Consider the following 19,920-nt stretch of genomic DNA (forward strand, 5'->3'; position numbering starts at 1 on the left):
GGGGGTGTGGCGGTTGGGGGTGGGGATGGGGAGGGGTGGGGGGGTGTGGCGGTTGGGGATGGGGAGGGGTGGGGGGTGGGGATGGGGAGGGGTGGGGGGTGTGGCGGTTGGGGATGGGGAGGGGTGGGGGGTGGGGATGGGGAGGGGTGGGGGGTGTGGCGGTTGGGGATGGGGGGGTGTGGGGGTTGGGGTGGAGTTTGGCGGTTGGGGGGAGTTGCCTGTTTCCCGCCCTGTCGCTGGTTGAAGCCCGCTTGACCGCCCCGCCCTCTGCGTGTTGACGTCAGTGCGCAGCCGGTGCAGAGGACACGAGGAGACATGTCCAAGCCGTGCAGCCCGAACCCGGCCTCGGGGTTCGCCATCGCCTTTACCGTCACCATCACCATCACCTTCCAGCTCGGACTCACCGCTGCTTTCCCTCAGCCCCGACATGGTGAGTTCTCCAACACCCTCCGTGCACTGCCCGTCCACTCCTTCTATTGGCTGTCTTTCGGTCCGTAACCATGGAGACAGCTTCCTGACTGACTGCAGCTCATGTCAATCACAGCCCCATGTGTACTGCACCATGGCTCACAGCGGGGGAGGGAGTCACTGGCTCACAGGGGGGAGGGCAGGGGTGGGGTAGTTACTGGCTCAGAGTGGGGCAGGGGGTGGGGTAGTTACTGGCTCAGAGTGGGGCAGGGGGTGGGGTAGTTACTGGCTCAGAGTGGGGCAGGGGGTGGGGTAGTTACTGGCTCAGAGTGGGGCAGGGGGTGGGGTAGTTACTGGCTCAGAGTGGGGCAGGGGGTGGGGTAGTTACTGGCTCAGAGTGGGGCAGGGGGTGGGGTAGTTACTGGCTCAGAGGGGGGCAGGGGGTGGGGTAGTTACTGGCTCAGAGGGGGGCAGGGGGTGGGGTAGTTACTGGCTCAGAGGGGGGCAGGGGGTGGGGTAGTTACTGGCTCAGAGGGGGGCAAGGGGTGGGATAGTTACTGGCTCAGAGTGGGGCAGGGGGTGGGATAGTTACTGGCTCAGAGTGGGGCAGGGGGTGGGATAGTTACTGGCTCAGAGTGGGGCAGGGGGTGGGATAGTTACTGGCTCAGAGTGGGGCAGGGGGTGGGATAGTTACTGGCTCAGAGTGGGGCAGGGGGTGGGATAGTTACTGGCTCAGAGTGGGGCAGGGGGTGGGATAGTTACTGGCTCAGAGTGGGGCAGGGGGTGGGATAGTTACTGGCTCAGAGTGGGGCAGGGGGTGGGATAGTTACTGGCTCGGGGGGGGAAGGGAGGGTAGGGGGCGGGGTAGTTACTGGCTTGGGATGGGAGGGTGGGCTAGTTACTGGCTCAGAGGGGAGGGAGGGCAGGGGTTGGGGAGCATTGCCTCTGTGCCAAGACCCTCATGCTAGGGGACTAGCCCTGGCTCTTTGCCCTGTCTACAGAGACCTACCACTGGGAGTGTAGCTCTGGATCTGTGCAAGGACACTCCACTGAGGGACCAGCCCTGGTTTGCACAGAGACTGTCACTGATTTTTTGGGAGGGTGAATGGGAGTTGAAGGGTAGTGGGAATGTTTGGGGCTAGGAGCTGCATGGAGGGGTGAAGGGTAAGGATGTTGAAATTGGTAGGTGTAGGTGTCTGGTGAATTGTAGATATGGAGTGTAGGTGTGTGTGATGTACGAAGGACCATAGAGGCAGGGTTGGGGGTTTAGGATGGGGATGTAGGTGAAAAGAAGGGACAGTTGAGGGTGAGGTGTTGTGGGGTGGGAGGGCAGGGAGTGGAGAGGGGAATGGTGTCTGCTGCAGGGTTGAAGTAAGAAAAAGCTGTGCAGCAGGAAGGATTAAATTAGTCAGTGGAGGAGAGCTGCAAGGCTGAAGGTGGCAGGATGCAGGATTGTTATTGATAAGGCCATCAGTGACAGATTTTGAAGTTGAACAAATGGGACAAAAGTAAAGGAATTCCTCTTTCTGGTGGTAGAGGAGCATGTGAAGGATAATCAGTTTAAATGAGGATTATTGAAAGAGGTGGTTTGTGTTGAGGATATTGTAATATGTTGGGAATATTGAACATGGACTAAGGGGAAGGAAAAAAGTTTCATGAATGAAACCTTATGGTAGAGCCGTAGAACAGTTACAGCACTGAAAGAGGCCATTCAGCCTGTAAGGTCTGCACCAGCTGAATAAACTGAATAGCTATTCTAATCCTAACTGGTCTGTAGCCTCAGATTATAGCAGTTTTGGTGCCAATCCAGGTTCCTTTTAAATTAGTTGAGCGTTGCCATCTCAACCACCCTGGGCAGTGAATTCCAGACACATCACTCTCTTTATAAAAAAAATTTTTTTTCTCATGTTCCTTCAAATCATTTTATTACATCTAGCCACCTGATAATTGATCTTGCTGTGAGGGGAATCAGGTCCTCCCCATACACTTGAATCATACAGCCCCATTGAGCCTGTACTGACCCATCTACACTGATCCCACTTCCCAGCACATGGCCCATACCCTTGAATATTATGACATTTGAAGTTTTCATCCATTGGCTTCTTAAACATTCTGAAGTTTCTCACCTCTGATAACCTCCCAGGCAGTGCATTTCAGGTTCCCATTACCCTCTGAAAAAGATTCTGACACCCTCTGAACCTCATGTCCTTTGCTTTAAAATTATGCCTCCTTGTTATTTGATCTCAGCTGCTCATTATTTGGCACACCTCAATGAAGTTAAACTCCACCTCCTCTGTTTGTAGTTAAAAAATCTCAGTCTATCCAATGTGTCTTCATGCCCGCAACTTTCTAACCCTAGTAACATTCTTCTAAATATTCTCTGTACATTTTTGTGCAACAATTATATCCTTCCTGTGATAGGACCAGAATTGTGCGACTTAACCATATTGTCTAGCTGACCTGCCACCTTCAGGGACCTGTAGACATGTACACTGTTCTGCTGTCAATACCCTTCTGTTTATTGTGTATTTCATTTGCCACTTTTCTGTCCACCACTGACCCATTGATATCATTTGTGGTCGACAGCCTTCCTCTCAACTACTAAGCCAATTTCTTTGTGTTTTCTGAAAGTTTCCCGATCATGCATCTTCTATTTGGGTTGAGGGAGCAAGGAATAGGCAGTTGATGGGAGAGGAAGATATTGTGTATATGTGGCACACTGTGGGACAAAAGGATGGTGAGAAAGATTACAGATGAGGAATGGATGGGGAGGAAATAATAGAGAGGGATTAGAAGAGGAGAGTAAAATGAGCGACATGCTGCATAGCCTGGAAGTTGATTTGAAACAAAGTTAGGAAGGCAGTCAATGTGGTTATATTGCTGGGTAGTTTGTGAATTTGATTATTCACTATGATTGTTTGCAGGTGATGTACAATGTGGTGAGAATGAATTCCTCTGTCGAAATGGACGCTGTGTTTCTGCACTGACACTGTGCAGTGGAAGGGATGACTGCCATGATCAGAGCAATGAGCGAAACTGTTCTGTATCAGGCTGTGGACCTCATGGGTTTCTTTGCAGCAACTCTACTGTCTGTATCTCTAAATACCAGCTCTGTGATGGTCACCAGGACTGTGCATCAGGCGTTGATGAATCTGATGACCTTTGTGAAAAGAGAGCAGTGCAACCTGAAGGTTGTGGGGAGTTGGAGTTCCTGTGTAGTTCAGGCCAGTGCATAGAGCTTCAGTCAGCTTGTGACAACTTTCCTGACTGCAGTGATGGTAGTGATGAAGCCAATTGTGGTAAGTGTGGAACTGTGAGATGGACTTTATAAATTTTTAAATGTAGAATTTGCAAATCAAACATTTGACCTAGCTGTTCTCTTTTAATGTTTATTTTCTACATGAGCCTTATTCCATCCTATGTAAGATCATAAGGCAGGAGTAGATCATTTGGTCTCTTGAGCTTGCTCCAGTCTTCAGTAAGAACATGTTGGTTTGATTGTAGCCTTAATTCCACTTTTCCTGTCCACTACAACCGTTGACTCCCTTGTTTATATATCCAGTTCAACTTTCGATATATTCCATGTCTCATCTTCCACAGCTCTCTGGGGAAGAAAATTCAAAAGATCCAAGTCCCTCAGAAGAAATTCCTTCTTATCTTTGTCTTAAATATGAAACCCTCTTGTTCTAGATTTCTCTACAAGGGGAACCATCCTCTCACCACCTCTCAAGCTTCTGCAGAGTCTTACATGTTTCAGTGAAGTTGTTTCTCATTCTTCTAAACTCTAATGACTGTAGGATCTGCTCAACCATTCCTCATTTGGCAATCCCTTCATCCCAGGAATCAGTATTCCTCTGAAACTCTTAAGTATATCCTTTAGTAAAGAGACCAATTAATGTACTCATTACTCTATATGTAATCTCACCAATGTCCTGTTTTAGAAAGACATATCAACTTTTATACTCCCCTCTTGAAGTAAAGTCTAACATTCAACTTGCCTTCCAAATTATTTGTTTTATCTGCCAGTGAACTTTGATTCCTGCACAAGGTCACCTGGGTTCCTCAACTGCAGCAATATAAGTAAGAAAATGTGAGACTATCCACTTTGGCATGAAAATGAGAAAAGTGGAATTTTAATTAAATACAATTCCACTTTTCTCATTTTCATGCCAAAGTGGATAGCCTCACATTTTCTTACTTATATTGCTCCAGGTACATTTTACCCTCTCACATATCCTTTCCATACTCTTTATATCCTCCTCACAAGTTGCTTTCTACTGAAATTTGTATTTGTGTCTTTGCAACATCAGCAAATGTGGCTACGTTTAATTGAGGCCCCAGCAATGATCTAGTTAGTTTCAAATAATCCATTTAGAATAGGATAGAATATTCTTTATTGTCATGTGTGCTCAAACACAGAGGTACAGTGAAAAGTTCACAATGTCACTCCACATGCCACCAACTTAGGGAAAAAGTACCTAGGTACAGAACTTAGATATGAAATAGTGGAAAAAAAAGTCATATTAGTTACAGTTATTCATAGTGTAAGTCAGAAAAAATAAGCATTACAGCCTTTGTATAAAAGCCCTGCAGTAGACCAACAGATTGGTCCCACTCCACTCCGGGCCTTTTAGCCCACTGACCGTCCTTGCTCCATACCTGCAGCACGCTAATTGTCCCTGCTCCACTAGGGGCCTTTAGCCTGCTCCGCTCATACCTCCAGCCCACTCTACCTCAAGCAGGAAAGAAGAAGAAAATGGGGAAAAAAACATAAGGAGCGGGTGGAGTGTCTTACTCTGCCACCACCTTGATCCATCTTATCCCAACTTTTCCCCTGTCAAAACAAGCTTAATGCTGTTTATTTAAGTAGGCTCATTGAGCAAAGCCAGTGAATGCATATGTTTTAGTCTAACATCTATTTTAATGAAGTTATTGGAATCTGTAGTTAAGCACATTAATAACTTGGCTATTAGATATATTTGAGCTTGAGAAATATTGACTTGCAAAAGGTAGGTCATGTATAACAAACTGAATGTTTGAGGAAGTAGTTATTAAAGTAGTAGCCAGGGAATATGAATGGATTTGGCTTATTTGGACTTCTGAAAGGCATCCAGTAAGGTTACGCATGAGACTGTTAGTTACAATAAAGACCTATTGAACTAAAAGCAAATTGTCTGGTTAATATTACTTAGCTGGTAAAAGGCAGATGATATGGATAATGGATCTGTACTCAAATTGGACAGAAGTAACTAATGAAAACTAATAAAGTTTTGCACTGAGCTGTCATTTATTCATTATGTTTATTAATGATTCTGATAACATGTACCTAAAGTTTGCTTGTGTGTGTGGTGCTGGAAAAGCACAGCAGGTCAGGCAGCATCCGAGGAGCAGGAGAATTGACTTTTCGAGCATAAGCTGTTCGTCAGGAAAGAGCCTTGTGGGCCGGGGCCTGAGCGATAAATGGGGGGGAGGGGGTGTGGGGTTGGGGGAAGGTAGCTAAGAAAGCGATAGGTGGATGTAGGTGAGGGAGAAGGTGGTAGGTCGGGGTCTTGTGGAGCAGATAGATGGGAAAGGTGGTGGACAGGTCAGGTGGGCGGTGTCGAATTGGGGGCTTGGGACTGGGATAATGTGGGAGGAGAGGGGAAATGAGGAGGCTGTTGAAATCCACATTCATCTCAAGTAGTTGCAAGGTCCCAAGGTGGAATATGAGCCGTTCTTCCTTCAGATGTCGGGTATAGGTTTGCTGTTGACTCAGTGATGGGCAGTACAGTACAATGTAGATAAAAGCATGAAGTGAGAGATATTTGCTAGATTGAGAGTGAATGCATTTCAACCAAAGTGAGTAAGAAGTCTTCCATGTTGGACCAAAGAAAGTGGTACATCTAACTGATTATTGAAAAGCTGAAGTGTGGCGTTCAGAGATTTAGGGCTGCACATGCACATGTCATTAATATATTAAAAGTAAAATGACTAATGGAATACAGATGTGAGGAAGTTTTGGTGACTTATTGTAGTCCTTCTTGTGCACATTGCTGTCACTGTGTCTGTTGTTGATGGGAATGTATATTGAAGGAAGTCAGTGTGGTGCTGAGCAAGTGGCCTACATTGTCTTGGATGGTTTCAGGTTGCTTGAATGTTGTTGGATTTCCCATGTAAAGCTTAGAATCATAGAATTTATGGTGCTGAAAAAGGACTGTCAGCCCATCCAAGTCTGTACCAGTCCAAAAAAAGCACTCCACTGTTCCAATCCCATTTCCCAGTACTTAGCCCATAGTCTTGTATGCCTTGTAGTTGCAAGCACACATGTAAATACTACTTCAATGTTTCTGCCTCTACCACCCCAACAGGCAGTGAATTCCAGATTCCAACCACCCTTTGGGTGGAGAAAAAACCTCCCGTCCAAGGGGCAAAACTCAACTTCCTCTTGGGGAAATAAGGCAGGGCAAATGGCTGAGGTATTAGTGGTGGAGATCTTTGGGACCAGTTGCCATAAATCTATCAGTTTTAAACTGGTTATGGAATGGGATAGGCCTGGTCCACATGTTAAAGTTCGAAATTGGAGCAAGACCAATTTTGATGGTATTAGATAGGAGCTTTCAAAAGTTGTCTGGGGGTGTACAGTTGAAGGTAAAGGAACATTTGACAAGTGGGAAGTTTTCAAAAGGGAGATGACAAGAGGGGATCCAAGATGGCGGTAGTCTGAATAGATCAGCCTTGCTGGGCTCTGCACCCAAACCCAAAAGAGTAATATTTTTATTCTCCCACCTTAGTTTTTTTTGGAAAAAGTACTGCTAAACGGTTGTACAACCATTTAAATCATTTTTCAAGCGTGTGAGAATGACTAGGGGGAAGCAAATGGCCAAGATTCAACACTTTGGACACTCACCGAAAGCATCAGGCAGGCCCACAACTGAAACTGCAGAAGCAGCTTGAGGTCCCTCGGCAGCGGTATAGAAATGCCTGTGCAGCAGAACATTGTGGAGGAACTCGGAGTGATCTGACAGCTGATCCAGGAGATAAGGGAAGAGACTCGTAATCAGCTGGAGCCGATCTTGGCAATGCTGCAAAAGCATGAGAAGGAGTTGGTAGGACTCAGGAAGTGAGTTGAAGAGGTCGATGGGCAGACCGCGGCGTCAGATCCAGGCCCTTGAAAAACATGTCTGGGCGTTGACTGAACAGGTCAATGATCTGGAAAATAGAGGTATGAGAAAGAATATCCGCGTAATTGGGCTGCCAGAGGGAGTAGAAGATGAGCAGCCAGCCAGTTTTTTTTTTTGAAGACTGGTTGTCACAGTTTCTTGGCTGGGATGCTGAAGCAGACTGGATGAAGGTTGACAGAGCTCACTGGGTTGCGGTGTGCAGATCCAGTCTAGGTTAGTGCCCCCGCCCTGTACAGGTATGATTTCAGTGCTACAGGGACAAGCAGAGAGTCATGGAAACTCCTAGAAGGTTGGGGAGAGATCCACAGGCCCTGACCTAAGAAAATGTTCCAGGACTTTTCTGCGGTGGTGATTCATAAGAGAAAGTTGTTTGATGAGATTAGGAGAAGATTAAAGGACTTTAGTATTCAGTATTGGATGAGATACCCAGTGGTGTTTCGTATTACTTATGAGGAGACTGTGTGCAGTTGTTTGATTCCTCGGAGCAAAAGCGAGATGACAAGACTTCAGGCACAGCATCTTCCTGTTAGTATGAAGAGCAGGGCTGGCAGGAGTAGGGAACACTGGATGATTATAGACATTGAGGCTCTGGTCAAAATAAAAGGAGAAAGCGTGTGTCAGGTGTAGACAGCTGGGATCAAATGAATCCCTTGAGGAATATTGGGGGCATAAGAGCTGACTTAAGAGAGAAATCAGGAGGGCAAAATGGGATAATGAGATAGCTATGGTGTATAAGGTTGAGCAGAATACAGAGATTCTGCAAATACATTAAAGGCAAAAGAGTAACTAGGGAGAGAATAGGACCCCTTAAAGATCTGTGTGTGGAACTACGTGAGATGGGTGAAATGCTAAATGAATACATCGGTCAGTATTTACTGTGGGGAAGGGCATGAAGCTATGGAACTCAGTGTAAATAAATAGTGATGTCTTGCAATGAGTCAACATTACAGAAACATTAGGTGCAGGAATAAGGTCTTAAAATACCCAAAGGTTGATTAAATACCTGAGACCTGATCAAGTGGGACATTGTGGAAAGCTGGGAAGAAATTGCAGGGCTCTTAGTGGAACTATTTGTATCATTGACAGCGGGGGGCGAGGTGCGGGAACACTGTAGGATGACTAATGTTGTGCCATTATTTAAGAAACACTGCAAGGAAGAGCCAGGGAACTACAGACCAATGAGCTCAACACCATTGGTGGGTTAGTTGTTAGAAGCATTTCTATGTTTCTGTCAATTATGCCATCATCCTCTTGAGGATGGCCAGTGTTCACTATAATTTTTCTTTCAATACCTGTGTGCGCATGTCCACAGCAGTTCTTTATTTGATTCTTCAAATAAAGGAATAAGTTAGTAAAAATTTTATCAATCACGTCTTGATTTTTAAAAATATATGCACCTGTTCTTCGGTAACCAGGGAGATGCCAATTTTTCTCCTGTTCCATTTTAGAAAACAAGAACCTGGGAATTATAGACTGGAGTCAGTGATGGGTAAGTTGGAAGGGTTCTGAGAGGCAGGATTAACATGCATTTGGAGAGGAAAGAACTAATTAGGGATAGTCAGCATGGCTTTATGCATAATAAATTATACCTCACAAACTTGATTTTTTTTTGAGAATGTGACCAAGAAGGTAGATGAGGGCAGGTGGTAGACATTAGGAGAAAGTAGCACTGCAGATGCTGGAGTCGAAGAGTGTGGTGCTGGAAAAGCACAGCAGGTTAGGCAGCATCCGAGCAGGAGAGTCAACGTTTTTAAATTAGATTACTTAGTGTGGAAACAGGCCCTTCGGCCCAACAAGTCCACACCGACCCGCCGAAGCGCAACCCACCCATTCCCCTACATTTACTCCTTACCTAACACTACGGGCAATTTAGCATGGCTAATTCACCTGACCTGCACATCTTTGGACTGTGGGAGGAAACCGGAGCACCCGGAGGAAACCCACGCAGACACGGGGAGAATGTGCAAACTCCACACAGTCAGTCGCCTGAGGCGGGAATTGAACCCGGGTCTCAGGCGCTGTGAGGCTGTCGTGCTAACCACTGTGCCACCGTGCCGCCCACTAAACTCTTCATCAGGAATAAATGGACTTTAGCAAGCCAAAACCTTTTGACAAAGTTCCACATGGTAGACTGGTTAGTAAAGTTAGATCACATGGGATTCAGGTGAACTTGCCAATTGAATGCAGAATATACTTGATGATGGGAAACAGAGGGTGATTGTGGAGGGTTGTTTTTTGGACTGGAGGCCTGTAACCAGTGGTGCTCCGTAGGTATTGATGTTGGGTCTAATTTATACTCTCATCCAAATTCTTTATTTAAGAAGCATAATTAGGAAGTTTGTGGATAACACCAAAATTATAGTAGACCGTGAAGAAGGTTACCTAAGAATAAAAAGGGATCTTGATTAATTCAGTCAGTGGGCCAAGGAGTGGCCGATTGAGTTTAATTTAGATAAATGTGAGGTATTACATTTTTGGTAAGTTGAAAACCAACACAGCTAGTGGTAGGGCCCTGGGGAGTGTTGTTCAACAGAGATTCCTAGGGGCTCGGGTGCATAGTTCCTTGAAGGTTGCATCACAAGTAGACAAGATAAATAAAGAAGGCATTTGGCATGCTTGCCTTCATTGCTCAGACCATTGAATACCGGAGTTGCAATGTCATGTTGCACTTGTACAGGGCATTTGGTTAGGCCACTTTTGGAATATGTGTACAGTTCTGATTACCCTGCTATAGGAGGGATTTATCAACTTGGAGAGTGTGCAGAAAATATTTGAAGCAATGTTACAGGGCTGGAGAGTTTGAGTTATAAGGAAAGCCTGGTTAGGCTGGGAGATTTTTCACTGGAGAGTAGGAAGTTGAGAGGTGATGTTCCCTAGGGTATGGGAGTTCAAAACTAGAGGGCCTAATTTTAAGGCAGAGGAGAAAGATTTAAAAATTTGAGGTGCAACTTTTTCACACAGAGGAATGAACTGCCAGAGGAAGTAGTAGATGCCTGTACAGTTACAACATTTAAAAGACATTTGGACAGGTACATGAACAGGAAAGGTTTAGAGGGTTTTGGGCCAAATGCAGGCAAGTGGGACTAGTTTAGTTTGGGAATCCTGCTGGCATGGACTGAAGGGTCTGTTTGTTTCTGTGCTGTATGACTCTGACACTCTGACTATAAATTGTATCTCACAAATTTGATTGTGTTTATTGAAGAGGGTGACCGAGAAGGTAGATACTCTCTACATGAACTTAACATATGAGGAAAGTTTGACGGCTCTGGGTCTATACTTGGAGTTTTGAAGAGGGGGGGAAATAAAATTGAAACATACAGAATACTGAATGGCCTGGACAGAGTAGATGTTGGGAAGGTGTTTCCATTGATAGGAGAGACTAGGACCCAAGGACACTGCCTTAGAGTAAAGGGAAGACCTTTTAGAATGGAGATAAGGAGAAACGTCTTCAGCCAGAGAGTGGTGAATCTATGGAATTCATTACCACAGAAGCCTGTGGAGGCCAGGTCATTGAGTATATTTAAGACTGAGATAGATAGGTTCTTGAGTGTCAAAGGTTATGGGGAGAAAGTGGGAGAATGGGGTTGAGAAACGTATCAGCCATGTTGAATGGTGAAGCAGACTCAGTGGGCTGACTGGTCTAATTTTCTGCTCCTGTGTCTTATGGATTTTATCAAGACCTTCCACAAGGTCCGACATTATAGATTGGTTAGAATTGAAAAGTGTGTTGCTGGAAAAGCACAACAGGTCAGGCAGCATCTGAGGAGCAGGAGAATCGATGTTTCAGGAATGTGATGATGAAGGGCGTATGCCCAAAATGTCGACTCTCCTGCTCCTCGGATGTTGCTTGACCTGCTGTGCTTTTCCAGCGCCACACTTTTCGACTTTGACTCTCCAGCATCTACAGTCCTCACTTTCTGTCATGGTAGACTGGTTAGTATGAATAGATCACATGGGATCCAGGGAAGGCTAGCCATTTGGATACAAAATTGGCTTGATGGTAGGAGACGGAGTATAGTGGGAGAGGGGTGTTCAGATTGGAGGCCTGTGACCAGCAATGTGCTGCAAAGATCCAGACTATTGTTTGTCGTTTACATAAATTATTTGGATGAGAATATAGGAGGCATAGTTTGTAAGTTTGTAGTTGACACCAAAATTGGTGATATAATGGACAGTGAAGGTTATCTATTGATCAACTGGACCAGTGGGCCGAGGAATGGCAGTTGTATTTTAATTTAGATAAATGGGAGATGTTGCATTTTGGTAAGACAAACCAGGGCGCAGGACATGTTCTGATAATGGTAGGACCCTGGGGAATGTCGTCGAACAGTGAGACCTAGGGGTGCAGATACATAGTTCCTTGAAAGTGGCGTCACAGTTAGACAGGGTGGTGAAGGAGGTGTTTGGTACACTTGTAATCAATGTTCTGACCAATGAAGAAGAGTTGGAACATCATTTACCAGTTGTAAAGGACATTGGAAAGGCTGTATTTGGAGCACTTCTTGCAATCCTAAAGTGCAAAGGATGCAAAACAAGGTTTACAAGGATGTTATAGAGACTGTAGGATTTGAGTTTTAAGGAGAGGTTGGATAAGCTGGGGACTTTTTTCACTGGAGCTTAGGGGACTGAGGGATGAGCTTATAAATATTTTAAAGTCATGAGGGGCATAGATAAGGTGAATAGCTGAGACCTTTTTCCCAGGGTAGCAGAGTCCAAAACTAGAGGACAAAGATTTAAGTTGAGAGGGGAAAGATTTAAAAGGGATCTGAGAGTGTGGTGCATATATGGAACAAGCTGCAAGAGGAAGTGTTAGAGGCAAGTATTCTAACCTTTAAAGAGATATTTGGACAGGTACATGAATAGAAAAGGTTTAGAGGGATACGGGCCAAACGTAGGCAAATGGGACTCGTTCAGTTTAGGAAACCAGGTCACATGGATGAGTTGAGCCATAGGTTTTGTTTCTGTGCTGTATGGCCCTATCCCTTCTAAATCTTCTGCCCCTTTCTTTAAAACTATGCTCCCTTGTCACTGATCCCTCCACCAAAGGGAAAAGTTCCTTCTGTCTATACCTCTCAAAATGTTATACGTCTTAATTATCTCTCCCTTCCTTCAGTCTTCTCTGCTGCAAGGAAAACTATCCCAATCTGTCCCATCTCTCTTCATAACTAAGCCTCTCCAGCACACAACGTCTTGAAAAGTTGTCTTGTGCCTTCTCGAGTGCACTCATGTTCCTCCTATAATGTGGATTCCAGAACTGTACAGAATGAATATTAGCTATGGTCTAACCAATGTTTTATACAAATCTAGTATCACCTCCCTGCTCTAAACTCTATGCCTTTTGTAATAAAGGCAAGTATCCCTTATGCTTTTTTAATCACTTTATCCACCTGTCCCGCTACCTTAAGGGGTCAGTATACATGCATGCCACGTTTTCTCTGTTCCTTGGCGCTTCCCAGGGTTTTACCGTTTATTGTGCCTTGTTTGATCTGTCAAATGCATCACCTCTGACTTTTCAGATTACCACTGATTGGTGCATCTGACCAGCCTGACTCAATCCTTCCATAATCTACGGCTATTCTCACTATTTACCACCTGAAAAAATATTTTTAACGTTCACAAACGTATTGATCCACCCTCCTGCATTCAAGTCTAAATCATTTATATATACACCACAAACAGTAAGGGCTCCACCACTGATCCCTGTGGAACCACACTGAACATATGCTTCTAGTCACAAAAACACCATTCGACCATCACCCTCTGCTTCTTGCCCACTTTCACTGGACCACATTGGCTCTTACCTTTGCTACCAGTCTCCCCTGTGGGACCTTTTCAGAAGCTTGCTGAAATGCATTGTTGTCATCAACATACCTGGTTACCTCTTTGAAAATTCATTCAAGTTGATCAAAGGTTTTGACCACAAAAATAAAGATGACAAAGCACAGTGCTAGAAATGGAATATACAATACCCAGAGGTGAGGAGAGCAGTGGGCTTTAGCAGGACTTCAGCCTTTCATTACTGTATCTGGTTACATGTCAGGGAGATTGATGAACTTGATGCTGGAGGTGAAAAACCTGTCCAACCAATTGCTATGCTGATGCTAAGCTGTATACATCGTTTGGACTAATACAGCATATTCAAGATGAAAATATCACAAAGTTACATCATGGATATGTCTTTGCTGCATACCCCATCAAAGACCGATCCATGCGATTGCATTATCAATTTTGAATAATTTACAGGTGTAAGGTTCAGTGTTGCTTCATTTATGTTCGTTTTTTTGACAGATCGGAATGAGTGTTTGGCGGCAAATGGACAGTGTTCTGATTATTGCTGGGACCTACCTTTAGGATATGAATGTGCTTGTCCAACTGGATTGGAGCTAATAAATCATTTCATATGTGAAGGTGAGTTTATCTATATCTGATTAAAAGTATTCCGGCTCACAGTGATACATAAAATTTTGCATTTGAGTGAGGAAAAATTAACCATGGTTTTTTTGAGTAAGCATTAACTTAAAAAAGGGGGACGGTTGCTGAAAGAGTAATATACGCAACTGTTCAACCCTGGTGTATCTTAGAAATATGAAGAAAAAATATGAAGCCAGGTGAAGAACTCATTAAAATGCTCTACATATTAGGACATTGCCAGTAAATGTATGAAATATTGAAAATAAAATGAGAGAATGTGAAGCAATAACTACTAATATACTGTATTGCTCTAAGTTTCATTTCATGATGTGTTATGAATGTCATCATTGAAGCCTGCAATCTTGCACCTTTTACGGAGTTGGCATGTCAAAAAAGTGAATGGGGGGTGGGGGAAGTAAAATATATATTGAGAAATGAAATGCATGATACACACCTCTTCAGCTGTTTGTCAAAGTGGTTCTTGATTGGCCTAAAGACCTGTAAGGAATTTGGGATAAGAACTGTAATGTTGTCCTGCTGACAGCAACAGTGACATTTGTTGCTTTACTGCATATCAGTTCAAAACACTAGCCTTCACCTGTTACTGAATTCTGCACCTACCAGAACATCAATCACCATCAGTATAGGAGATCATTAATTACCACCTTCCCTTCATCTGAGACATCTCTCAGTGCAGCACGAGCGTGTATATTTCTACTTCATGTTCTGCAGGATTGGTGGACACTTTCTTTTTGCTTTCAGAAAGCCAAGTGCAGACTGGATGTTCACTATCACTATTTTAATCATAAACATTGAGAAGTCAGAAACAACTAATGTATTGTTACCTCTGTTGTTCTTCTGACCTATGTGTAAACTTACAGATTAGGACTAAGAATTGGTCTTTCTGTCTGCATGTCACTCCCATTCAGTGAGATCATTGGTGCTCTGACTGTGATATCAACTCTGCAGTCTTACCTACCACAATACATTTTGAATCCCTTGTCAATCAAGAATCTAAATCAGCCTTAAAAATATCCAATGACCCAGCCTCCACAATGCTCTGGGAAGAAAATTCCATATACTGATGGACCCTCTAAGAGAGAAAAAACATTTTCTTCATTTTAAAAGGGAAAGCTCTTAATTTCCATACTGTTCCTCTAGTTCTAGACTGGCACAAGGAGAAGGATCCTTTCAGCTTCCACCCTGTCAGGTCCCCTCAGTATCTTGTTTCAATAAAATCACCTCGCATTCTAAAGTCCAATGTGCATAAGCTCAATCTGTCCTCAGTATGGTCCCCTCCTTAATCCCCAAAATCAGTGTTAATCAACTGAGTAAACTTCTGCATTGCATTTAATGGCGCCTCTCCCCTTAGAAAGGGAGACAATGACTGTACATGGTCCTCGTGATTTCACCAACGCCATGCACAACTGTAGCAATACTTCTCAAATATATTCCATTCTGTTTGCAATGAATGACAACATTTCGTTTTTCTTCCGAATTACTTCCTGTACCTGCATATTGATCTTTTGTGATTCATGTACCAGAATTTCCAGATTCCTCTGTATCTCTCTAGTTACACATGACCAATTCTGGAATAGCAGGTTTGCTTGGCTCTAGAATGCGCTTCTTTATGAAATTTTCCAGAAAATGCTTGGTTAGCTCATGTTTCAGGTTACTTTAGTCTTACATCTAATTATTCACCTAATTGATTCATCTAATCTATACGTAGCTTAAAACTACTTATGATCCCATCCAATTGTATTGTACATTCGTATTGTATAGAAACGGGCTTTTTAGTCCACTGATCAACAAGCACCAAACTACACGAATCCTACTTACTTGCACTTAGTCTGAGCCAATTTTGTCCTGGAATTTTAAGTGCCCATCCAGATGCTACTTGCATGTTATAAGAGTGCTTGCCTCCATCACCCTTTCAGGCAGTGTATTCCATATTTCTACCACCCTCTGGGTGAAAAGCGTTTCCTCAGATTCCCTCTAAACTACTCACTTGTCACCTTTAAACGTGTGCCTTCCAGTCTTAAGAGGGAATCTGAGAAAAGGTTTTTCACTCCGGATAGTAGGAATATGGAAGCTAGTGAGAGTGCTGGTATGTTAGTTGAGTGTGGTTAGAGCCAAACTTCAGACACTATGGGTGGGGAGGAAGAGGAAAGGAAGATATAGTGATAGGGGATTCTTTAGTCAGGGGAGTAAGCAGGTACTTCTGTGGTCAAAGACATGACTTCAGGATGGTGTATTGCCTCCCTGGTGGCAGGAGCAGCGATGTCACTGAATGGCCACAAGGCACCCTGAAAGGGAAGTGTGATGAGTTAGAGGTCAAGGTATGTCTTTGTACCAGTGATATGGGCAAAGTGAGGAATGAGGCTTTTCACCAACAATTCAGGGAGATGGGCAGTAGTTAAAGGGCAGGACCTGAAAGGTTGTAATCTCTGGATTACTCCCAGTGGCACATGGTAGCGAGTCTAGAAATAGGAAAATAAGACAGATGCATGCATGGCTAAAGAGTTGGTGGAAGGGACAGGGTTTCAGGTTCTTGGATTATTGGGACCTCTTCTGGGGCAGGGTTGACCTGTACAGGAGGAATGGATTGCACCTAAACTGGAGGGGAACCAATGTCCTTGCAGGGAGGTTCACTAGTGCTACTCAGGTGGGTTTAAACAAGAGTGGCCAGGGGACCAGAGCAGCAGGTCTGCAAGTGGAGAGACTGACGGGAAGGTGTATGCTATGACCAGTATGTCTGAAAAGAAGGACAAGTTAATGAACATGATGGGGCTGATGGGTTGAAGTGTACTATGATGTTGTACAGACCTGGTTGAGAGGGGGCAGGACTAGCTGCCCACTGTTCCAGGGTTTCAATGATTTTGATGAAATAGTGATACAGCTGTAGGAGTTGCATTACTAATGAGGGAGGATATTAGCTGCATTCAGAGAGGATGTACTGGAAGGTTAATTTGCTGAGGTAATATGGGTAGAACTCAAAAATAAGAAAGGTGCAATCACTCTGGGATTATACTGTGGGCCCCAAATCAGCCACCAGGACACTGAGGAACAGACACGTAGGCAGATTATGGAAAAATGCACAGACAGGCGCTTGACAAGGTTCCCCACGGTAGGCTGTTGCACAAAATATGGAGGCATGGGATTGAGGGTGATTTAGTGGTTTGGATCATAAATTAGCTAGCTGAAAGAAGGCAAAGGGTGGTGGTTGATGGGAAATGTTCATCCTGGAGTTCAGTTACTAGTGGTGTACTGCAAGGATCTGTTTTGGGGCTACTGCTGTTTGTCATTTTTATAAATGACCTAGATGAGGGTGTAGAAGGATGGGTTAGTAATTTGGCAAATGACAATAAGGTCGGTGGAGTTGTGGATAGTGTTGAAGGATGTTACAGGTTACAGAATGACATGGATAAGCTGCAGAGCTTGGCTGAGAGGTGACAAATGGAGTTTAATGCAGAAAAGTGTGAGGTGATTCACTTTGGAAGAAGCAACAGGAATAAAGGGCTAATGGTAAGATTCTTGGTAGTGTAGACGAGCAAAGAGATCTCAGTGTCCATGTACATAGATCCCTGAAAGTTGCCACCCAGGTTGATAGGGTTGTTAAAAAGGTGTATGGTGTTTTAGCTTTTGTTGGTAGAGGGATTGAGTTTCGGAGTCACGAGGTCCTGCTTCAGCTGTACAAAATTCTGGTTTGGCCACACTTGGAGTCTTGTGCACAGTTCTGGTCACCGCATTATAGGAAGGATGTGGAAACTTTGGAAAAGGTTCAAAGTAGATTTACCAGGATGTTGCCTGGTATGGAGGGAAGGCTGAGGGACTTGAGGCTGTTTTTGTTAGAGAGAAGAAGGTTGAAGGATGATTTAATTGAGACACATAAGATAATCATAGGGTTAGATAGGGTGGATAGTGAGAGTCTTTTTCCTCAGATGGTGATGGCTAGCATGAGGGGTCATAGCTTTAAATTGAGGAGTGATAGATATAGGATAGATGTCAGAGGTAGTTTCTTTATTCAGAGTAGTAGGGGTGTGGAACGCATTGTCTGCAACAGTGTTAGATTTGCCAACTTTAAGGGCATTTAAATGGTCATTGAATAAACATATGGATGAAAATGGAATAGTGTAGGCTTCAGATCGGTTCCACAGGTCAGTGCAACATTGAGGGCCAATGTTCTGTGTTCTAAGAGGATTGTCATAGTGGGTGACTTTAACATCTCCAATATTGACTGGAGCAAGAGGCTTAGACGGGGCAGAATTTGTTAGGTGCATCCAAGAGTGTTTCTTGAAACAGTAGGTTGGATAGTTCAATGTGAGGAGGGGCCATTCTGAACCTTGTGTTGGCTATTGACTGACGTTTCAGTAGGAGAGCATTTTGGAAACAGTGATCATTACTCCTCCATTCCTGATGAAGGGCTTTTGCCCGAAACATTGATTTTCCTGCTCCTCGGATGCTGCCTGACCTGCTGTGCTTTTCCAGCACCACTGTAGTCTAGAATCTGGTTTCCAGCATCAGCTGTCCTCACTTTTGCCTCCTTATGTTTTAAGACAGTTATATATAAGGATAATTCAGAACCTTGAGGGAAGATAATAAATTAGGGGAGGACAAATAACATGTGTTAGGCAGAAGCTAGGGATGAGGATCAAAAATCTGAATATAGGCTGCTGTCAGGAGCAACCACTTGATACATAGGCAGTAACAAAATGGCTTCTTAATGCAAGTAACATGACAAAATGGCTTCTAGGCTACAACTTAACAATTCTGCTTAAAAGTTGCATAAAATGGCTTTAATCCTGGTAAAAGCAAGCTGCATTCCTAAATTAATCATAATGTGCTCCGACAAAGATTAGCAGACAATGTTTCCTTTTCAACATAGAAATAACTAGACTAAATAAGACATCACTAGCCATCCTAACTGACCTTGCAAATGCAGGTGGAGAGAATAGTTTCAGGAGATAACGGTGCTTGGATGTGTAAAGCATGGTTGGTTCCCAGGAAATATCATTGGGCTAACCAGACCGAATTGCTAGTGTTTAATTTTCAGATTAGATTAGATTACTTAGTGTGGAAACAGGCCCTTTGGCCCAACAAGTCCACACCGACCCGCCAAAGCGCAACCCACCCATACCCCTACATTTACCCCTTAACACTCTAACACTACGGGCAATTTAGCATGGCCCATTCACCTGACCTGCACATCTTTGGACTGTGGGAGGAAACCAGAGCACCTGGAGGAAACCCACGCAGACATGGGGAGAATGTGCAAACTCCACACAGTCAGTCGCCTGAGGTGGGAATTGAATCCGGGTCTCTGGTGCTGTGAGGGAGCAGTGCTAACCACTGTGCCATCGTGCTGCCCAACGGCGAGACCCCCTCCCATGGGTCAAGATCTTCAGGGAGTGTTAATTGGGAGCAACTGCTATCAGGCAAGCTCACATTTGACATGTGGGAGTTATTTGAAGGCCTAATGACCAGAGTTCAGGACCAGCATGTATCAGTAAGGAGGAAGCTTAGGGATGTCAAGGTATGGGAGGGAGATTGTGAATTTAGTCAAAAGGAAGCATGTGTAAGGTATAGAAAGCTAAAATCCGACAGGGCCTGTGAGGGATATAAAGCAAGAAAGAACTCTAGCAAGAACGGGCCAAGAAATGTCCTTGGCAAGAAGGATTAAAGAAAATCCCACGGCATTTTATACGTATGTTAAAAGCAAGGGCATAACTCAGAAGAGGGTAGGCCACTCAAGGATAAAGGAGGGAACATTTGCTTGGAGGCAGAGGATATGGGCACGATCCTAAATGAGTACTTCGTGTCAGTATTCACCCAGGAGCAGGACATGGAGGATAGCAAGATAAGTGTGGAGCATGCCAATATGCTAGGGCATTTTGAGGTCCAGAATGAAGTGGTGCTGGATCTCTTGAAGAGCATTAAGGGG

General features: G+C 44.2%; 1 protein-coding gene across 2 annotated transcripts in view; it reads left to right on the top strand.

Moving 5' to 3' along the window:
* The first annotated feature begins 303 nt into the window (after positions 1–303).
* The window catches only part of LOC122565538 (very low-density lipoprotein receptor-like), a 55,685-nt gene continuing 36,068 nt past the window's right edge, over positions 304–19,920 (top strand). For both annotated transcript variants that reach the window (XM_087976181.1, XM_087976182.1), the window contains exons 1-3: positions 304–430; positions 3,333–3,707; positions 13,857–13,976. In XM_087976181.1, coding sequence (XP_087832307.1) covers positions 316–430; positions 3,333–3,707; positions 13,857–13,976 — 610 coding nt within the window. In that variant the 5' untranslated portion in view covers positions 304–315. The remainder of the gene's footprint in view (positions 431–3,332; positions 3,708–13,856; positions 13,977–19,920) is intronic.

The sequence above is a fragment of the Chiloscyllium plagiosum genome, unplaced genomic scaffold, assembly GCF_037043375.1.
Source record: "Chiloscyllium plagiosum isolate Xiang-an unplaced genomic scaffold, Cpla_swu_hap1 HiC_scaffold_28, whole genome shotgun sequence".
Taxonomy (NCBI): domain Eukaryota; kingdom Metazoa; phylum Chordata; class Chondrichthyes; order Orectolobiformes; family Hemiscylliidae; genus Chiloscyllium; species Chiloscyllium plagiosum.